This window comes from Mizuhopecten yessoensis, unplaced genomic scaffold, assembly GCF_002113885.1.
Source record: "Mizuhopecten yessoensis strain PY_sf001 unplaced genomic scaffold, ASM211388v2 scaffold1883, whole genome shotgun sequence".
NCBI lineage: Eukaryota > Metazoa > Mollusca > Bivalvia > Pectinida > Pectinidae > Mizuhopecten > Mizuhopecten yessoensis.
The window spans coordinates 1,120,927-1,140,011 of NW_018404269.1; the positions used below are offsets into that span (position 1 = coordinate 1,120,927).

General features: G+C 38.1%; 1 protein-coding gene across 1 annotated transcript in view; it reads right to left on the bottom strand.

Annotated features, from left to right (window-relative positions):
* LOC110441713 overlaps positions 1 to 7,257 on the bottom strand; it is a 41,753-nt gene extending 34,496 nt beyond the window's left edge. Inside the window, exons 1-3 of the mRNA XM_021484938.1 lie at positions 7,163 to 7,257; positions 941 to 2,432; positions 562 to 569 (exon numbers count right to left, since the gene is read on the bottom strand). Of these exons, the coding sequence (XP_021340613.1) occupies positions 562 to 569; positions 941 to 2,432; positions 7,163 to 7,207 (1,545 nt within the window). The 5' untranslated portion in view covers positions 7,208 to 7,257. The remainder of the gene's footprint in view (positions 1 to 561; positions 570 to 940; positions 2,433 to 7,162) is intronic.
* Positions 7,258 to 19,085: the final 11,828 nt, after the last annotated feature.

Sequence of the window (19,085 nt, forward strand, 5' to 3'; positions counted from 1 at the left end):
GGGGGGGTCAGAAATCTACCTATGGACTAGACTATGAATGAATTTAGAATAGTGAATAGTTCAAACATGCATAATGTCCAGCAGTACATTTACAATTGCGCACATTTGTGCGGACGATCNTTTATAACTGGAACAAGAAATAAGACTTGAGCACAAAATCCATGCTGGTTTCTGGTGAATCGTACTATAGTGATGCTGTGATCAAATCGACAAATTGAAAAAACAATGAGTTCCAAACATTTAAGTGCTTTTTACGCAACGTCGTTTTTTACCCGCCATTGTTGTTCAGTTCTAGTTACAGGGAAGCAAATTGAACATTACTACAGAGCGTTGGTGATCCTTGCTAAATGCAGGCGGAAAGAAGACGCATTTGAAGAACAGTTGTAGGTATTATTTAATGATAGCGATGCCATAAAAATGTGTTTTTCTGACGTATCAGATTGCGCGAGTGTACAGTGCGCATGGATATATTTCACGAGGGCTTTAACGAGAGCTTTAGCCCGACGGAAATATACATCGACGTCATATGAACACTTATTTATAGTATTCGGCACTACTTACTGCAAACACTGCAAACAGTAACTGTGAGATGTGTTTTAAACATTAGCCATCTGTGCAAGACATGACAAGTATGAAGTCACTTTGTAATATAGAATTCCACAAATTTTTGTATTATTGGATAATTAATTGTTGATATATTTGTGAAAATAGTGGCATTAATAATGCTTCCATGTCATTTTAAAGCAGGAAAAAAGTAACAATCACAGTTTTGCCCAAACTGTAAAGATATACACTGTAACCTAGACTGTTTGGTATGGAAAATAGATTTTCTCGCTTTATCATATTTTCCTAGTTCAAACCCCTCTCCCTCGATTTTGAACTTAATGGTCATCCCTAGTGGTACTTTTTACAATATGTATGATAAAAATGTATACTTTACCTTCAAGTTTGTTAACCAGTTGTTTCTCCACCTCCTCGCTAAGCCCCGGTAACGTCCAGCCCTGCCATAATGTCCGGGCCACGCCCCACTGCCACTGTTCGCAGGGTTCGACGCACGACTCTCCGACTTGTCTTTTAAACGATGTCTCTGTTTTATTTGTTCGATGTTTTTCCTCAAACACATCCGGGTACTCGTCCTCGTTAGCCCGACTGCTGTAGAAATCCGGGAACAACCAGGGCGGGTACCGCGTGGCGGGGGGCTCCACCTTCAGGGAAGACAATTCTATGTAGTCTGTCGGATTGAGACGGTTATGTGAGCGCCATTCCATTGCGGTACCAGAATTTAGTTCGTCAGATATTTGTGGTATCACCACGTCATCATTAAATGTACTGGGATTTTCTCCGACTTTTTCTTTGTCAGTTACGTCACTGTTTCTTGGAGTCACATTGTTTGGTTCACTGGATGCCATTTGTAGAACGCTGTTAACCTTAGTAGTACTATTTCTTTTTTCACAACCGAGACTATCTTTTGGATTGTTCTCTATGTCAAACGTTCTTTTCGTGAATGTGACGTCACCACTGCTGCTACTTAACGGGGTACTGGACATGTATTTGGGCACCCAGTTACAGTACCCTCTTTTCATGAGCTCTAGGTAGTTTGCTGATCTCATTGGACGCCAGTCTCTCCGCCTCCCGTACGGATAGTCGAGTCCAGCTATTGTACGGTATGTGGTGCTAGAGCTGATACTTCGGTCATTATTTTTATATTCTAAACTTCCCAGCCCACTGTCGCTGGACTTCACACTGGTATTTACGTTTGAAGGAAGCCGTTGTGTCGACTGATTGTTTGAATCGCAAAAAGCGTTTACGTGACCGAGACTATTAGATCGTGTAGTGTGTTTGATTCTAGTAGGGAAATCGAATACTTTAGTATTTTCGGGAAATGATCGGATGTTGACGTGGTCCAAACTCCCCGATTTTAAGCTCGGACTAAATGGAGATTGCAGATTTGGAGACAGTGACTGGGACGGCAAATATCCGTCGTCTGTTTGGTCGAGACTATTTTCACTCTTAGATATAGACTCGGTGAGACCGGAGTCCTGACTAATGTCATTCCTTCCTAGTAATGACGTCAGAGTGATGAGTCTATCTCGGATGTCATTAATACTGGCTCCGATGGACGAACTCACATGGGTTAGCTTCTTCTCTAATTCTTGAGATATCTCTGCTTGTTCTTCCTCAAAGTTTGTTTGTAAATGCTCAAGAGACCGACCTATTCTTGTGAGATTGGTTTTGATATAGCATGCACTTCGGTTGTCCCTAGCAATAGTGTGTTCCCTTGTCCGTCCAAACCTTGAAAATGATGACCGCGGGAGGGACTGAGTATCAGACGGCGCAATCCTGTAGTACTTGTTTGGTTGGCGAGTTGCTGCTGAGAATTCATTTGGTTTCATCAGCTGATGCCGCCTTGCCCGGAGGATATCCATAGTTACCTGTGAATAACAACGAACCGAAAGTGATCACACAGTTGAACTACAATACATTAAAGCACAATTGCGGCCTTTCATACGCTAACTTGTACATACATGTAGGTTTACGATCGCCTTCTAGCTTCGCGCTGTAGGGAATTTCCATTTAGCTCAATTGATAAAGCGGCTAACTGGAAAGCTAAATACAGGTCGCTGGTTCGATTCCCGGTTGAAGCACACTGTTTTTCCTGTTACAGTGCATGTAAAATGATGTGAGGGACACCAACTACAATGAACACATGGATGAAATGTGTTTTCCATAGCAACCATTGAACCAAGCTCTGGTTGTAATGTGATGAAAATAAGGGAAGAAATTGAGGTATAAGAAAATGTGATTTTGAGAAATGACGTAGCATTCTTTGACATGACTCCGTGACGCAAACCTAACGCCATCGTAGGAAGAATGAGTCGGCGTCTGTTTACGGAATGTCGAATTCAATACGTGTCTCAGTCATTTAATCAAGGGCAGTAATTTACAAGCCATTAACGTCCTATATCCACACGAGATCAGAGGGTGTGGTTTCCATTCCGTCGTCATTACAATTTAACACGTAGGCCGTGACAAATACGCGATTTGTGCTGCCACCTATAGGTGTGTCATAGGTAAAGCAATAATGTTTTCATTTGATACCAATTACAATCTGATACTTCCGCCGGTGATAGCCGCGTCAGTGACGTTCTCGCCGGGGATAGCCGCGGTCAATGACGTTCTCGCTGGCCAGAGGAATACGTAGCTACAGTGCACGTGTCTGTCATTAGAATTAATCTTGCTACAAATGAACGGTATCACAAACAAAGAGATAACTGCGGTTTGACGCGGACGTGACATCAAATAAGTAAAATTACTCGTGACTCTGAATGTTGCTGATTTGGGGATAAACCTAGCACTTGACCGATGTTTTAAAAAATTTGATTCAGAAACATGAGGGCGAAAGAATAATTCGGAGATTAGTTTTTATTTTGCCTGTCGCTAGGCGAATTGAGATTGGATACGTTAAATGTATTTTTTTAACTGTTTTCTTCTAGAAAACATTAATTATTTATCTGCCTGCTTTGTTTCTAGTCAAACAAATCGAAACAACTACATTTATCATATGACGTGTTACGTAGGAACAGTTGATAATACAGTGCTACCATAGTGTGAAATAGCTGAATTTTAACCGCACAGCGTAAAATCATATTATCTTTATTTGACTTTCGGATTTTGTAGGAGAGGAAAAGAATATCAAACTTGTGATTATTTATTATGGTATATTTCAGACCGAATAAAAAGTATCACTCATTAAATATCCTCTCTATAAAGCAATCTGTATCCCGTGACGTCATTCAATTTATACATAAGATACTCTAGCTTAAATAATAAAACTTATTTCATTTTTCAAAAATTATGAAACACCTTTTTTAACTTATATTAATCACTCTTGTTACCCCGGGTGTAACTTCGGAGTGCCCGGGAAAACACTTACATGTATTTACCCTATCTTCTTATTTACGATTGCTATTATACGTACGTACACTGACGAGATAGACTTTAGCGTCACAGAGACTTTATTCTTGATATCTGTAGTTCTAACTTGACCTTTCGACCTAGCTCTGTCCTATCAACATAGGGGCGAAACCCCTGTGCCAATTACCTGTCCATGTCCGGTGGATCACATAATTAACAAATTCTCCGATAAACCAAAATGACCGTGGGTCAGCGTACCCATGACCGGATAACTTTCACAGGAATTTTACCACATAGACATTCTGTAAACCTCTGGTTTAATGACACTCTGAATCACACCGCACAATACCCACAACAAAGGTATAACGTGGGATACTTTCGGTAAAAGAAATAATTATTCATAATGTCATCTTGTGACTCTACATGTGACAAATGCATCAGNGGGGTCAGAAATCTACCTATGGACTAGACTATGAATGAATTTAGAATAGTGAATAGTTCAAACATGCATAATGTCCAGCAGTACATTTACAATTGCGCACATTTGTGCGGACGATCGACGGACGTTGTGCGATAAAAATCGTGGTTGGTGTAAATTGAGGAACGGCTTAAACTTATATACGGTATCGTGTTTAAACATATAAACTTGTTTTTTTAGTATGTTTCTATATTCTCGCTTCATCTATAGGCTTATCTTTCTGTCTATTCTTTCTTAAATTTAGAAATGGCGTTTTCGGTGTTTTTATTATTGCACACGAGCCATCCGTATTTTTTTCATTCCGTAATATTATTAATATATAATCAACAAATTGTACGAAATCGCACAGTTGTGCGGAGAGAAGCGCACAACGGGGCGAACGATTGTTGCAACATGTGTGGACGATGTGCGGACGGTGTGTGAACAATGTATGCACACGCGCACGGTATGTTTGGTGCGTTGTGCGGTCATACAACTGTAAGATAAATTTAATACACAAAATTACTTCCTTATACTATTATTTTCACATATAGGTACATCCGTTCTTTAGTTCCTTTTATGACATAACATTATATATATTATATACAATGTACTATGCTCGTAGAAGTTGTCGATAATGTTAATCAGCATAACTATTGCCCAGTCATTTTGTACTTGTGTAGCAATAAAATATGTTTCAACAAAAATAACGTTTCCCAGGCAAAGATATTTATAATTAGATAAATAACAAAATGTGTCAAAATTAAACTGAACTTGTGCGCATTGGACAAGTTAATCTCTAACAAAACGTCACTAAAAATAACTTAACAGTTATTGTAATGTGTAAACTGTTTAGTTTTATACAGTAAACAACACAATTTCTGTTAAGTAAATCATACATTTTTTAACATTGATACAGTAAATTGACAGTAAACGATAGCTTTATACCGTAGAAGACAATAGTTTCATACGATTTGGTTTTCGTTTAGTAAATGATAAAATGTGTAGTATTTTATACTGTACCGTTTTAATCCCAATAATAGTCTTTATTTAAAGCATTCGAGGGAATTTGTACCCAAATAAAAGGCGCATATACACTCCCGTACACTTACCTGTACTAGACTGGGGACCGTACTAGGGCGTCTGTTCATGTACATCTGAACACTCCCGTACACTTACATGTACTAGACTAGGGATCATAAAAGGGTGTCTGTAAAGGTACATCTGTACTCTCCCGTACACTTTCCTACATACTAGACTGGGGACCGTACTAGAGTGTCTGTATATGTACATCTGTACACCCCCGTACACTTTCCTGTACTAGACTGGGGACCGTACTATAGTGTTTGTATAGGTACATCTGTATTCTCCCGTACACTTTCCTGTACTAGACTGGGGACCGTACTAGGGCGTCTGTATAGGTACATCTGTATACTCCCGTACACTTACCTGTACTAGACTGGGACCGTTCTATGGTGTCTGTATAGGTACATCTGTATACTCCCGTACACTTACCTGTACTAGACTGGGGACCGTACTAGGGTGTCTGTATAGGTACATCTGTACACCCCCGTACACTTACCTGTACTAGACTGGGACCGTTCTATGGTGTCTATATAACTACATCTGTATACTCCCGTACACTTACCTGTAATAGACTGGGACCGTTCTATGGTGTCTGTATAGATACATCTGTACACTCCCGTACACTTACCTGTACTAGACTGGGACCGTTCTATGGTGTCTGTATAGCTACATCTGTATACTCCCGTACACCTACCTGTACTAGACTGGGGACCGTACTAGGGTGTCTGTGTATGTACATATGTACACTCCCGTACACTTACCTGTAATAGACTGGAACCGTACTAGGGTGTCTGTATAGGTACATCTGTACACCCCCGTACACTTACCTGTAATAGACTGGGACCGTACTAGGGTGTCTGTATAGGTACATCTGTACACTCCCGTACACTTACCTGTATTAGACTGGGACCGTACTAGGGTGTCTGTATAGGTACATATGTACACTCCCGTACACTTACCTGTAATAGACTGGGGACCGTACTATAGTGTCTGTATATGTACATATTATACATCTGTATACTCCCGTACATTTACCTGTACTAGACTGTGGACCGTTCTATGGTGTCTGTATAGCTACATCTGTATACTCCCGTACACTTACCTGTACTAGACTGGGGGTCATAATAGGGTTGTCTGTAAAGGTACATCTGTACTCTCCCGTACACTTTCCTACATACTAGACTGGGTACCGTACTAGGGTGTCTGTATATGTACATCTGTACACTCCCGTACACTTACCTGTTCTAGACTGGGGATCATAATAGGGTGTCTGTAAAGGTACATCTGTACTCTCCCGTACACTTACCTGTACTAGACTGGGGACCGTTCTATGGTGTCTGTATAGGTACATCTGTACACTCCCGTACACCTACCTGTACTAGACTGGGGACCGTACTATAGTGTCTGTATAGGTACATCTGTACACTCCCGTACACTTACCTGTACTAGACTGGGGACCGTACTATAGTGTCTGTATAGACAATCTGCACACTCCCATACACTTCCCTTACTAGACTGGAGACCATACGAAAGTGTTTGTATATGTACATCTGTGCACTCCCGTAGACTTACCTGTACTATACTGGGGACCGTACTAGGGTGTCTGTATAGGTACATCTGTACTCCCGTACACTTACCTGTACTAGAATCGGGACCGTACTAGGGTGTCTGTTCATGTACATCTGAACACTCCCGTACACTTACCTGTACAAGACTGGATACCGTACTAGGGTGTCTGTATAGATACATCTGTACACTCCCGTACACTCACTAACATATATACTTGACTGCACCTGGGTATCCGCATGTGTGTTCAATGTAAATTGCCTACATCGTCTGCATTCCCTTATATAATTACATGTAACTGTACTAGACAGGTTGTCTGTACTCTTACCTTTTCTGGAGACGAACTGCTGCTACATATTCTACATCATAGTAGACTTCCTGGTTGGCTATGAACCTTTTGGACGAGGAGGGACATCGCTGTCACGTGGATAAACAACCTGCTTCCTCTCCTACTTGGTCTATACATTCAGTTATTGTCGGACCAATACTATATTCCCATTCATAACAATAACATTTATTGATACACACATAAAGGATTTTCTAGAGATTTACTCTATATGGAGTAGGCTTATCCCATGCGTACGACAGTGATTATATACCTGTATATACGGCCCGGGGGTCTCGGGCAGGGAGACACATGCAATAATGTAGACATGTATGGCGTTCAATTACCTTCGTGCAGGATATATGCAAAAATAGGTAAATTGTCAAATGTGTGCACTTTTTCTTTCTGAAGTTGTGCCCGAACAGCTATTGTACCGCTGTTTGCCGGCCCATGTTAGGTGGGGGCCCCGTCAGTGGGTAAGCTACATTGTTCCCTTGTTATATTGCGGTTTAAAAAAACTATTGTCCATTTAAATCCAATAATGCTTGCATTTATTGATATTTCAGCTGGTAGATTATTATCAGGTATAATCGGTGTTGTGTGACCGATTGAGAGCAGGTTTTGTTATTAGCTGAGCGGAAGAAAATCCCTATAACAAACGCTTGAGTATAATGAAACATGCCAGAACCAACCGCAAGAAATGTCGGGTAGTTTTAAGTAAAATCTTTGTATGTATTTATACCACTTACAATCCGCTCTGATGTAATGCATACGACCGTATTAATACATTTCATAAGAAACGTGTTATATATCTTATTAACTCTTGACCATAGACTTCACGTGATATACTTTAGGTATTTAAACAATGTTAACACGCAAGAAAGGAGAAATACATGCTGTAGAGTTACATAGGTGAGAATTTAAGCAGTATTCTTATTTTCGAACTATATATCATAATGTTCCGCACTAAGTAATGAAAGAAGAGATGTCCTACCTTCTGTTAGTTAGACGACACCTCATATTATCGCTAAAAGTTATAATGACATCTAAATAAAAATCTTTCCTAAAAAAAAAAAAATTGTTTTTATATCTGTTCTCCTGCCTAAATTGAATCTATTATTGATAACTCCAGTACACTCTGTCATGTTACTATGATACTGTATCCCCCTGTTTAACCACGCATGCTTATAACTGTAACAGGAAATCGGCTTATGTAACATATCTCTGTATACCATTGTAAATCAACAATGTTGAGATAAATAAAATAAAAAGTTTGAAGTCAGTTCGACGTCACAACTACTGTAATTAATGTGTTCTAAAGCATTACTGTTTTTTCGAACAATATTTGCTTTAGGAAGTACAGTTATGTAACCAAAGATACAACTATGTAACCAAACATACAACTATGTAACCAAACATACAGCTATGTCACCACAGATACAACTATGTAACCACAGATACAACTATGTAACCAAACATACAACTATGTAACCAAAGATACAACTATTTAACCAAACATATAGCTATGTAACCAAAGAAACAACTATGTAATTAAAGATACAACTATGTAACCAAACATACAGCTATGTAACCAAAGATACAGCTATGTAACCAAAGATACAATTATATAACCACAGATACAACTATGTAACCAAACATACAACTATGTAACCAAACATACAACTATGTAACCAAACATACAACTATGTAACCAAACATACAACTATGTAACCAAACATACAACTATGTAACCAAACATACAACTATGTAACCAAACATACAACTATGTAACCAAACATACAACTATGTAACCAAACATACAACTATGTAACCAAACATACAACTATGTAACCAAACATACAACTATGTAACCAAACATACAACTATGTTACCAAACATACAACTATGTAACCAAACATACAACTATGTAACCAAACATACAACTATGTAACCAAACATACAACTATGTAACCAAACATACAACTATGTAACCAAACATACAACTATGTAACCAAACATACAACTATGTAACCAAACATACAACTATGTAACCAAACATACAACTATGTAACCAAACATACAACTATGTAACCAAACATACAACTATGTAACCAAACATACAACTATGTAACCAAAGATACAACTATGTAACCAAACATACAACTATGTAACCAAACATACAACTATGTAACCAAACATACAACTATGTAACCAAACATACAACTATGTAACCAAACATACAACTATGTAACCAAAGATACAACTATGTAACCAAAGATACAACTATGTAACCACAGATACAACTATGTAACCACAGATACAACTATGTAACCAAAGATACAACTATGTAACCAAACATACAACTATGTAACCAAACATACAACCTTGTAACTGGAGCTACAGTTGTGTATAACAGTTAAAACATATTTCAAACTACATGTGTATAATAAATTTATAACTCCGTAATTAAAGCCACAGCCCTGTAACTAAAAATGAAAATGTGTAACTAAAGATTTAACATTGTAAGTATCGTTTCAAGTGTAATGAACGCTTCATTCTGTACTTAAATCTATATCTGTGTATCTAATACCACATAAATTTTGTATCAATTAATCAGTATTAAAAAGGGCTTTATATGCACTTTCTTTTTTGTTTAAATATTTCATAATAAAGAAGTTAAACATGTATCCAACATTACGTAACAGCAAGGTCATTACGAGCAGAATTAGGCCCATGTGTGTTTAAACAAAAGACTCACTGAATGTATGGTAGGTAAATTATCCGACCTTCAATCTGGTTCAGGAAAAAGCAAAAAACCACAGATACCTTATTTGTACTTAAATCTCTCGCTACCAAGTATGTTTATGGACAAAAGAAAAAAGTATTCGCCTGTTTTGTTGATTTTAACAAGGCTTTTGACTCGGTATGGAGAAAAGGTTTGCTCTATAAGTTAGCTAGATATGGTATCGGCAGCAAACTCTTTCCGGTCATTAGTAATATGTACAATGTACAAGAAAACTTCATCTGCCTCAAAATTTAATTCGTTCTTCTCCGATTACTTTGATAGTTTTAGAGGACTCAAGCAGGGGGATAGTACGAGTCCCTCTCTGTTCAATTTGTATGTAAATGATCTTCCTGGTTTATTAAAAAATGACCCTTTAACGCTTGTCGACTAGGAACTAGGTTGCCTTATGTTCGCAGATGATCTGTTAATATTGTCTGAAACAGTCGAGGGATTACAAAAATCATTAAATGACTTATAAACATATTGCAACAGATGGAAACTTTCAGTAAATACCCAGAAAACAAAAGCAATGATATTCAATTCAACCAACCGTGTTATTAAAAACTACAAATTTAATATTGGTAACTATAATATAGACATGACTAAAGAATATAAATATCTTGGTAACCTGATAAATACAGCAGGTAAATGTACACCGTCTGTAAAGGAATTGTCCAACAAAGGTCTTAAAGTTCTTTTTGCAATAAAAAAAAAATATGCAGGAAATAACACAAACTTTCCAGTAGATGCCAAGTGTAAACTCGTTCAATCCCTTGTAAAACCTGTCCTGACTTATAATGCAGAAGCATGATACATGTATTTATACCAAAATTTGTTAAGCAGAAAAATCAGATCGGATTGGGAAAAAAGCAGTAAATTTAGGATCCAGAGCAGAGCATGTGGCTATTTAAGTAGAATAAGTAAGATTCAGACAATTTAAACCCTTTGATAAAGGAGGCTTATCTATTAAATAGAACTTTACATGAAAATGGCACATATACCTGGTTTAGTTATGTTAGTGATATGTTATTAGACAATGACAAGTAAAAAAATGTGGTGTGTTAGAAAATGAAGTACACTTATTTTTTCACTGTTCCCTTAATGAATCTGCCAGAAAAGAATATTTCCAAAAATGCATTCCTAATCACAATGATGTTACCTTAGATACCAATTATTTTACCTCGATATTATTTACAAACAACTCCAAATTTATACTGGACCCATGCTTATTCATTAAATGGTCTCTAGAACTGAGGAGAGTGGGTTTGCTGACAGTATAAGGTATGGACTTTGTAGCTAAAAATGTTTGAATCAAATTCTCTATTTAAAGCTATGTTAATATTGTTCATGTTAATGTATATTAGAAATATAAGCAATCTATTTTGTAGTTACAAATGTGCAAAAGGAAAAAAAATGAATTTGTATTTGGTCGGACAGTCAAAGGGGAACTACTCTAGTCATTTTTTTGTGAATTCATACCGGTATTTTACAATCTGATGAAAATCATCTGTTACCTGTCTTCGTTAACTTCGTACTTCAGGGTTCAGGCGTAGTACAAAAAGTTTAAGGAGCCATGTGACAGATGATTTTAATCAGGTTGGGCATTTCATCGACGTTTTCCGTTTGATCATGTTTTACCTTTTAGTAGTTAGCATATTTTTAACAGTTTGGGAGGAATAAGTACTGAGTAATTGTAAAATATACTGAAGTTATTTACTACAAAGGATGTTTGTCATACACTATATGATGTTAATTATAAAATACATGTATACATAAATACACTGAACTGCTTAACTACAATATACTTATTCCGTCTTTGCGTATTGCAGAGTTATCTTCTCTTGTGAGCAGGTATTGATTGTTACGTCATTGGTTTGTGTGAGAAAATTATGTCGTTTTCTCAAAAATTGATGACGTTACTCTCACAAACCAATGACGTAACAATCAATACCTGCTCGCAAGAGAAGATAACTCTGCAATACGCAAAGACGGAATACAATACACCGAAACACTTGTTTAACTACAAAATACTTGTACAATAAAAACTGAAACAATGTCCTTTAATCCTATAATCTACACTATAACTTTACAATACATTGAAATGTAATAACATTTAATACATATATCATACATTAAAATATTATACTACGAAGTAAATGCATGTACATGTATGCAATGTTTTACCGCAAAGTACATATACAATGTACAACAAGGTTTTAGCACAAAACACGTATAGACATAATGGAATGTTTTATGTATACAAGTACAAAGTGTATATTGTATTATAAATCATGCAAAAAAACTTTGAAAAGAGTTTAAAAGGAACCAAAGTCAAGCATTTTCCTTGTTGAAAATGTGACGATGTATAAATCTCGTGTTATATTTTATCTGTTTGTCCTTCTGCGCAACTGGTCCGACTCTATATCACGTTGTTACATCAACAAATACAAATAAACGACCACAAGACAAGGTTTTACAAGTCTTAATCTCTGAAATACAGCACGATCCAAAACAATGGATCGGTTTCGCAGGAATTCCTGTCGTGTACCGTATCATATGGGGGGAAAAAATAAAAAATATCCATACACAAAAATGTATTTCATTTCGATTGACAGTGAATATACCACGTTCATGACTTGTATCTCTACTCATTGAGAATATGTACATTACGTATAGTATATATTGTCCAAATTCACTAATTTATCAATGTAATATGTTGTACCAAATTTAAACGGACTGATGAAGGTGAAATTATCTTGATGACTTGCATAGGGTTTGCTATCATAACTAAGCGGGTATGTGTGTAGTATGTATGCTTCATATTATCCATAGCAATTGTTGTAATTAAGCTCCAGTAAGTGAGAAAACCCATTTTGGACACAGTCGATTTTCGTTTCGTTATAAAGTAGCTATTTCTCTGAATTGATTTTTAGGGTTTAACCACATGCCAATAGCGTTATGTTTACTTAATACTGGAAACAACTAAGTACCTAACCGATATAGTATTATCATATACTTTATATCCATTAATACATAATGGTTTCATTATCACCCTATAATTCCATTTCTTCCGGTGCAAGTTTGATTCACTCATATTTGCCAATACATTTAAGGTACAAAATTTATAATGTACAACTCCAATAGTAATATCGATGTAAGAGTGCGCCTCTGGTGTTACTGACCGGAAGTAAGTAGGGTATTGTAGTAATGTCGATGTACACTGGTAAAGCATTGTCATTGGACATGAGATCGTCACTTAGTGAACAGCGACTGACAGCGATATAGCTATAGGAAAAAGTTTTTGAAACGGACTCGAACAGAGTGTTAGTCATTCCAGAAACTGTACCACATTTCTGGATTATTAGCACCGACACAATGTTGAGTGTCGAACTTGTACTGTTGAGTATATTATGTTCAGGTTTGGCGTACACCCTACTGAATAGGGACAAATTGTTACAGGACCTCTTTGAAATCTACAACACAGAGTTCCGTCCAGTCAAAGACTAAGAACGAACTCTCAAACGACCTCGTCATTAGTCTTTCTCTTATTTCTTTTAACAATTATGATGGAAAAGCTGGAGTTATATCGGTTACGACTGGACTGCTAGTTTCATGGACAGAAGAGACCCTCACATGGGACCCTTATACCTACGGTAATTTGACTAATGTCACCATTTCCCAGAACAAAATATGGCATCCGAATCGTTTTACTGCCGATCCTTTGTCTAAAGCTTTTGATGTTGGCCATGATACGTTTAAGGGCAAGGTTACATCAACTGGACTTGTGACCTGGACACGTGACCTGGTCACCAGGAGGGCTATATCGAGGGCAGTACATACATGTACCTAATGTAAGCAAGTTCCCATTCGATAGACAAACGTGTAAATTAGAGGTCTTTCCCTACGACTAAAATCCGAATGAAGTTTCTTTTTCAATGATATCATCTACCGTACTGTTATCATACTTACAGGCACAAGTAATAATAATAATAATAATTGGGTGGTCGGGTGGTGTAGAGGATAGCCCACCTGCCTTTCACCAAGGCGGCCGGGGTTCGATTCCCCGATCGGACGCGAAAAGGTTTAGGGTCACCTGCCCGACCACGTGGGTTTTCTCCGGGTATTCCGTTTTCCTCCCACAATAAGACCCCCGCGCGCTAACATCCGGGCCAACAAGAGTGCTTAATATGAGTTGAAATAACTTGTTTCATAATTGCGGTAAAATAAGTAAAGTTTATTATTGTTATTATTCGTGAGATGCCGCGGAATCAGATTTACAGGATTTTCGAGAGTGACGTAAAATTAAAAAAAAATGTTTAAAAAAATTATTTAGGACAATAATGCGTTATGAATGCCCAGCGTGTTTACGTTCCTTTGTCTCGGGAATATACCCGTAAGAAACACGCCAGAGAAAGTAAGCTGACGTATAACCTATACGTATAATAAAATGTATTGAGAACCGTCTTAAATAATGTTCTTTCAGTCAATGCATTCGTCGGATGCATCGCTGCGTTACACCGTCGGTCACCTATCCGGGCCGGTCCCTGCAGGTAGGGCGTACGAATTGTACCTGCTGCCCTCATCGATGAACGTAAGAGGCGACTAAATTTGGGATCTTATCTTTTCTCTTCTTTCTAAACAACTTTCTTCTTCTAAATGTTTCCCTTGACAATGCCTCACTTTTGGCCTTTAGATGAGCGTTCGCCCCTGTGAGAAAGGCTTTGGGTTCTGTCCCCTGGCCGAGACATACCAGAGTCTGTATTTCTACTCCTGCTTAACGCTCGGCAATTCAGAGTGTCTTCGGCAATATGTTTCCTTGAGGTAGCACTATAAAGTCGGAATCAGTTTCGCGCTATCACAAGGAGACAAACACGAACATATCGCAACCTCCCAAAACACACGCATACACTACACGCATGCATCTTGCACACAGGGGAGGCCGTCCTTAAATGACCATAGCTGTTGATAGGACGTTAAACAATACTAAACCAAACCAAACCAAACCTATCCAGGCCATAGGTGTCGATTGAATCACGATATGACGCCATGTGTGTTCTTTGTTGTCTCAGTAAGGAAGCAGCTGAGGGGTTGCGAAAGTAGCATTTTGTATCCTCCCACACGTAAACACACTTGGCTATTGTTCAACAAACTACATCTGTTTTATTGAAATATATCTAATTTTGTTACGCAAAAAAAGGACATAGCATGATGCATTTATTCGTTTTGCCAATCAGTATTGTGGCCCATATATGACATTTCGTCCTTTTGCCTTTTCACCCGCGAGAAGACGCCAAACGACAAAACGCATTAATGAAAAGACGAAAACCCATCAGAGCAAAATTCTGAAATAACGCCAAAGTGTAGAAATAAAATGGCATCTTTTCTCCCTTCTTTTGGCATTATTTCGCTATTTAAATTTGGCGCTTATTCGGCTTTTTATCGTTTCTTCGTTTTTGTGGGTTTTCGTCTGTTCTTCTTATCGCTTTCGCGCCTATGCCCCTTTTGTTTTTTTGTTATTTAGCTTTGGTGCTTTGGCGCTTTGGCGCTTTGGCGTCGCTATCGTTACATTGCGATTATTCATCGCGGCTTTGTCGCCTAAGATATGATCGGTGGACGATACGTATCAGATACACATTACATCGTATATTCGATTGGAGAACTTAACTTAAACATACAAATAATTTGTTTGAAATGTTTGGTCGATGAGTAACAGCCGTCGGATTTAGTTTAAATAAATCTCAATTGCTCAATCCTGAATAAAATTGGCTTCGCCGTTTCGATAAATACTCTGTGGCTTATTTGGTGTTCTAAGCTACTGAAGAATCCCTGATAAGATACACTAGTCGGCCATAAAAAAGGAAGTAATAAGAAAAACAATCTTGACAAGTAAAACGCTAAAATGACTTGCTATCTTTTATTGGTAGTTAGCATAATGTTTTGTCTAACAGTATCTCATTGTAATAATTATATACTACACATGTCTAGCAGTTCTTTCCTTTGGGGTCTTACTACTTACACATGTCTAGCAGTTCTTTCCTTTGTGTCTAGCAGTTCATCCTTCCTTTTGATGCCAGTCTACTACACATGTCTAGTAGTTTTTTCCTTTATTGCCTTATATGGACCGCAGAACCAAATGATTTTCCATAGACGATAGTGTTCACGTTTACCACTGTCCTGGTTAAATGTGGTTATCCACACTGGTTTACCTGCCCTCATTTTGAAGAATATCATCTCACACAACTGTAAATGAAATATTTATAAATTCTGCCAATTTGATTTGTTTTTATGTAGGGGCCGCCATCTTGTATTGAATTCGGCACCAAAAATCGACCAAAATTTACAACAAATTACACACTTAATAAACTCACCCAGACAAAAGCAGACTAGAAAAAAGGGGGAAAAATATGGATATTACATCTATATATATTGCTCAACCCACACATAAAACTTGAAACTTCTGCCACCTGAATATTCAACCAGCAGGCCCCGAGGCATTCACCTTTCTATTAAATCTTCTGCCCAAAAAGGAAAAACCCACAATATATTTTTGATTTGGTTCCGTGGTCCCTATAGCTCCTCCCTTCGTTTTGGCACCAGTCTACAACACATGTCTAGCAATCCTTTACTTCAGTGCCTAACAGTTCCTCCTCTTCATTTTGTTGCCAGTCTACAACGTGAACAGATGTCTAGCAGTTCTTTCATGTGCTCCCTTACAGTTCCTCCCTTCGTTTTGGCACCAGTCTATAACACTTGTCTAGCAGTCTTTTACTCCAGTGCCTAACAGTTCCTCCTCTTCATTTTGTTGCCAGTCTACTACGTGTTCACATGTCTAGCAGTTCCTCCCTTCGTTTTAACACCAGTCTACAACACATGTCTAGCAGTCTTTTACTCCAGTGCCTAACAGTTCCTTCCTCCTTTTGTTGCCAGTCTACTACGTGAACACATGTCTAGCAGTTCTTTTCTTTGGTGCGTTACAGTTCCTCCCTTCGTTTTAACACCAGTCTACTACACATGTCTAGCATTTTTTTCCTTTACTGGATAATAGTTCCTCCTTTCCTTTTGATACATATTACATGTACACATGTCGAGCAGTTCTTTCCTGTGGTGCCTAACAGCTCAATCCTTCATTTTGATACCAGTCTACTACGTGTACATATGGCTAGCAGTTCTTACCTTTTGTGTCAAACAATTTCTCCTTCCTTTGATGCCAATCTTACAAGACATGTCTAACAATGTATTCCTTGACAGCCTTTCCCTTCCTTTTGGTGCTAGTCTATTTTGCATGTCTAGCAATTCTTTCTGTTATTTCCTAGCAGCTCCTCCCTTTCTTTTTGATATATTCCTAAGGTTCCTTACAGCTCCTCCCTTCCTGTCGGTGCCAGACTACCACACATGGCTATCAGTTCTTTCCTTTTGTGTCTAACAGTCTCTCCCTTCCTTTTAATGCATGTCTACTACACATGTTTAGCAGATCTTTTCTGTGATGCCAGTATATAATACTTGTCTAGTAGTTCTTTCGTTTTGTGCCAAACAAACCTTTCATTCCCTTTGGTGTCTGCATATAGACGTCTAATAGCTCCTCACCATGGAGAACTTCTACACGCGTTTAGAAGACCTTTCTTTTGATGTCTGCCACCAGACGTCTAGCAGTTACAAAATAATGCTAGACCTTCCATTTCGCGCCTGATTACAAACTTATAGCATTTCCTCCATCTGGTGTCTGCCTACACACAAATATATCCAGCAGTTCTTTACCTGGTGTCTGCCTACACACAAAGATATCCAGCAGTTTTTTATCTGGTATCTCTCTACACAAAAATATATCCAGCAGTTCTTTACCTGGTGTCTGTCTACACACAAATATATCCAGCAGTTCTTTACCTGGTGTCTGCCCACACATACACATATCCAGCAGTTCTTTACCTGATGTCTGCCTACACATACATATATCCAGCAGTTCTTACCTGGTGTCTGTCTACACACAAATATATTTAACAGTTCTTTACCTGGTGTCTGCCTACACATACACATATTCAGCAGTTCTTTACCTGGTGTCTGCCTACACACAAAGACATCCAGCAGTTTTTTTATCTGACGTCTCTCTACACAAAAATATATCCAGCAGTTCTTTACCTGGTGTCTGCCTACACATACACATATTCAGCAGTTCTTTACCTGGTGTCTGTCTACACACAAATATATCCAGCAGTTCTTTACCTGGTGTCTGTCTACACACAAATATATCCAGCAGTTCTTTACCTGGTGTCTGTCTACACACAAATATATCCAGCAGTTCTTTACCTGGTGTCTGTCTACACACAAATATATCCAGCAGTTCTTTACCTGGTGTCTGTCTACACACAAATATATCCAGCAGTTCTTTACCTGGTGTCTGTCTACACACAAATATATCCAGCAGTTCTTTACCTGGTGTCTGTCTACACACAAATATATCCAGCAGTTCTTTACCTGGTGTCTGTCTACACACAAATATATCCAGCAGTTCTTTACCTGGTGTCTGTCTACACACAAATATATCCAGCAGTTCTTTACCTGGTGTCTGTCTACACACAAATATATCCAGCAGTTCTTTACCTGGTGTCTGTCTACACACAAATATATCCAGCAGTTCTTTACCTGGTGTCTGTCTACACACAAATATATCCAGCAGTTCTTTACCTGGTGTCTGTCTACACACAAATATATCCAGCAGTTCTTTACCTGGTGTCTGTCTACACACAAATATATCCAGCAGTTCTTTACCTGGTGTCTGTCTACACACAAATATATCCAGCAGTTCTTTACCTGGTGTCTGTCTACACACAAATATATCCAGCAGTTCTTTACCTGGTGTCTGTCTACACACAAATATATCCAGCAGTTCTTTACCTGGTGTCTGTCTACACACAAATATATCCAGCAGTTCTTTACCTGGTGTCTGTCTACACACA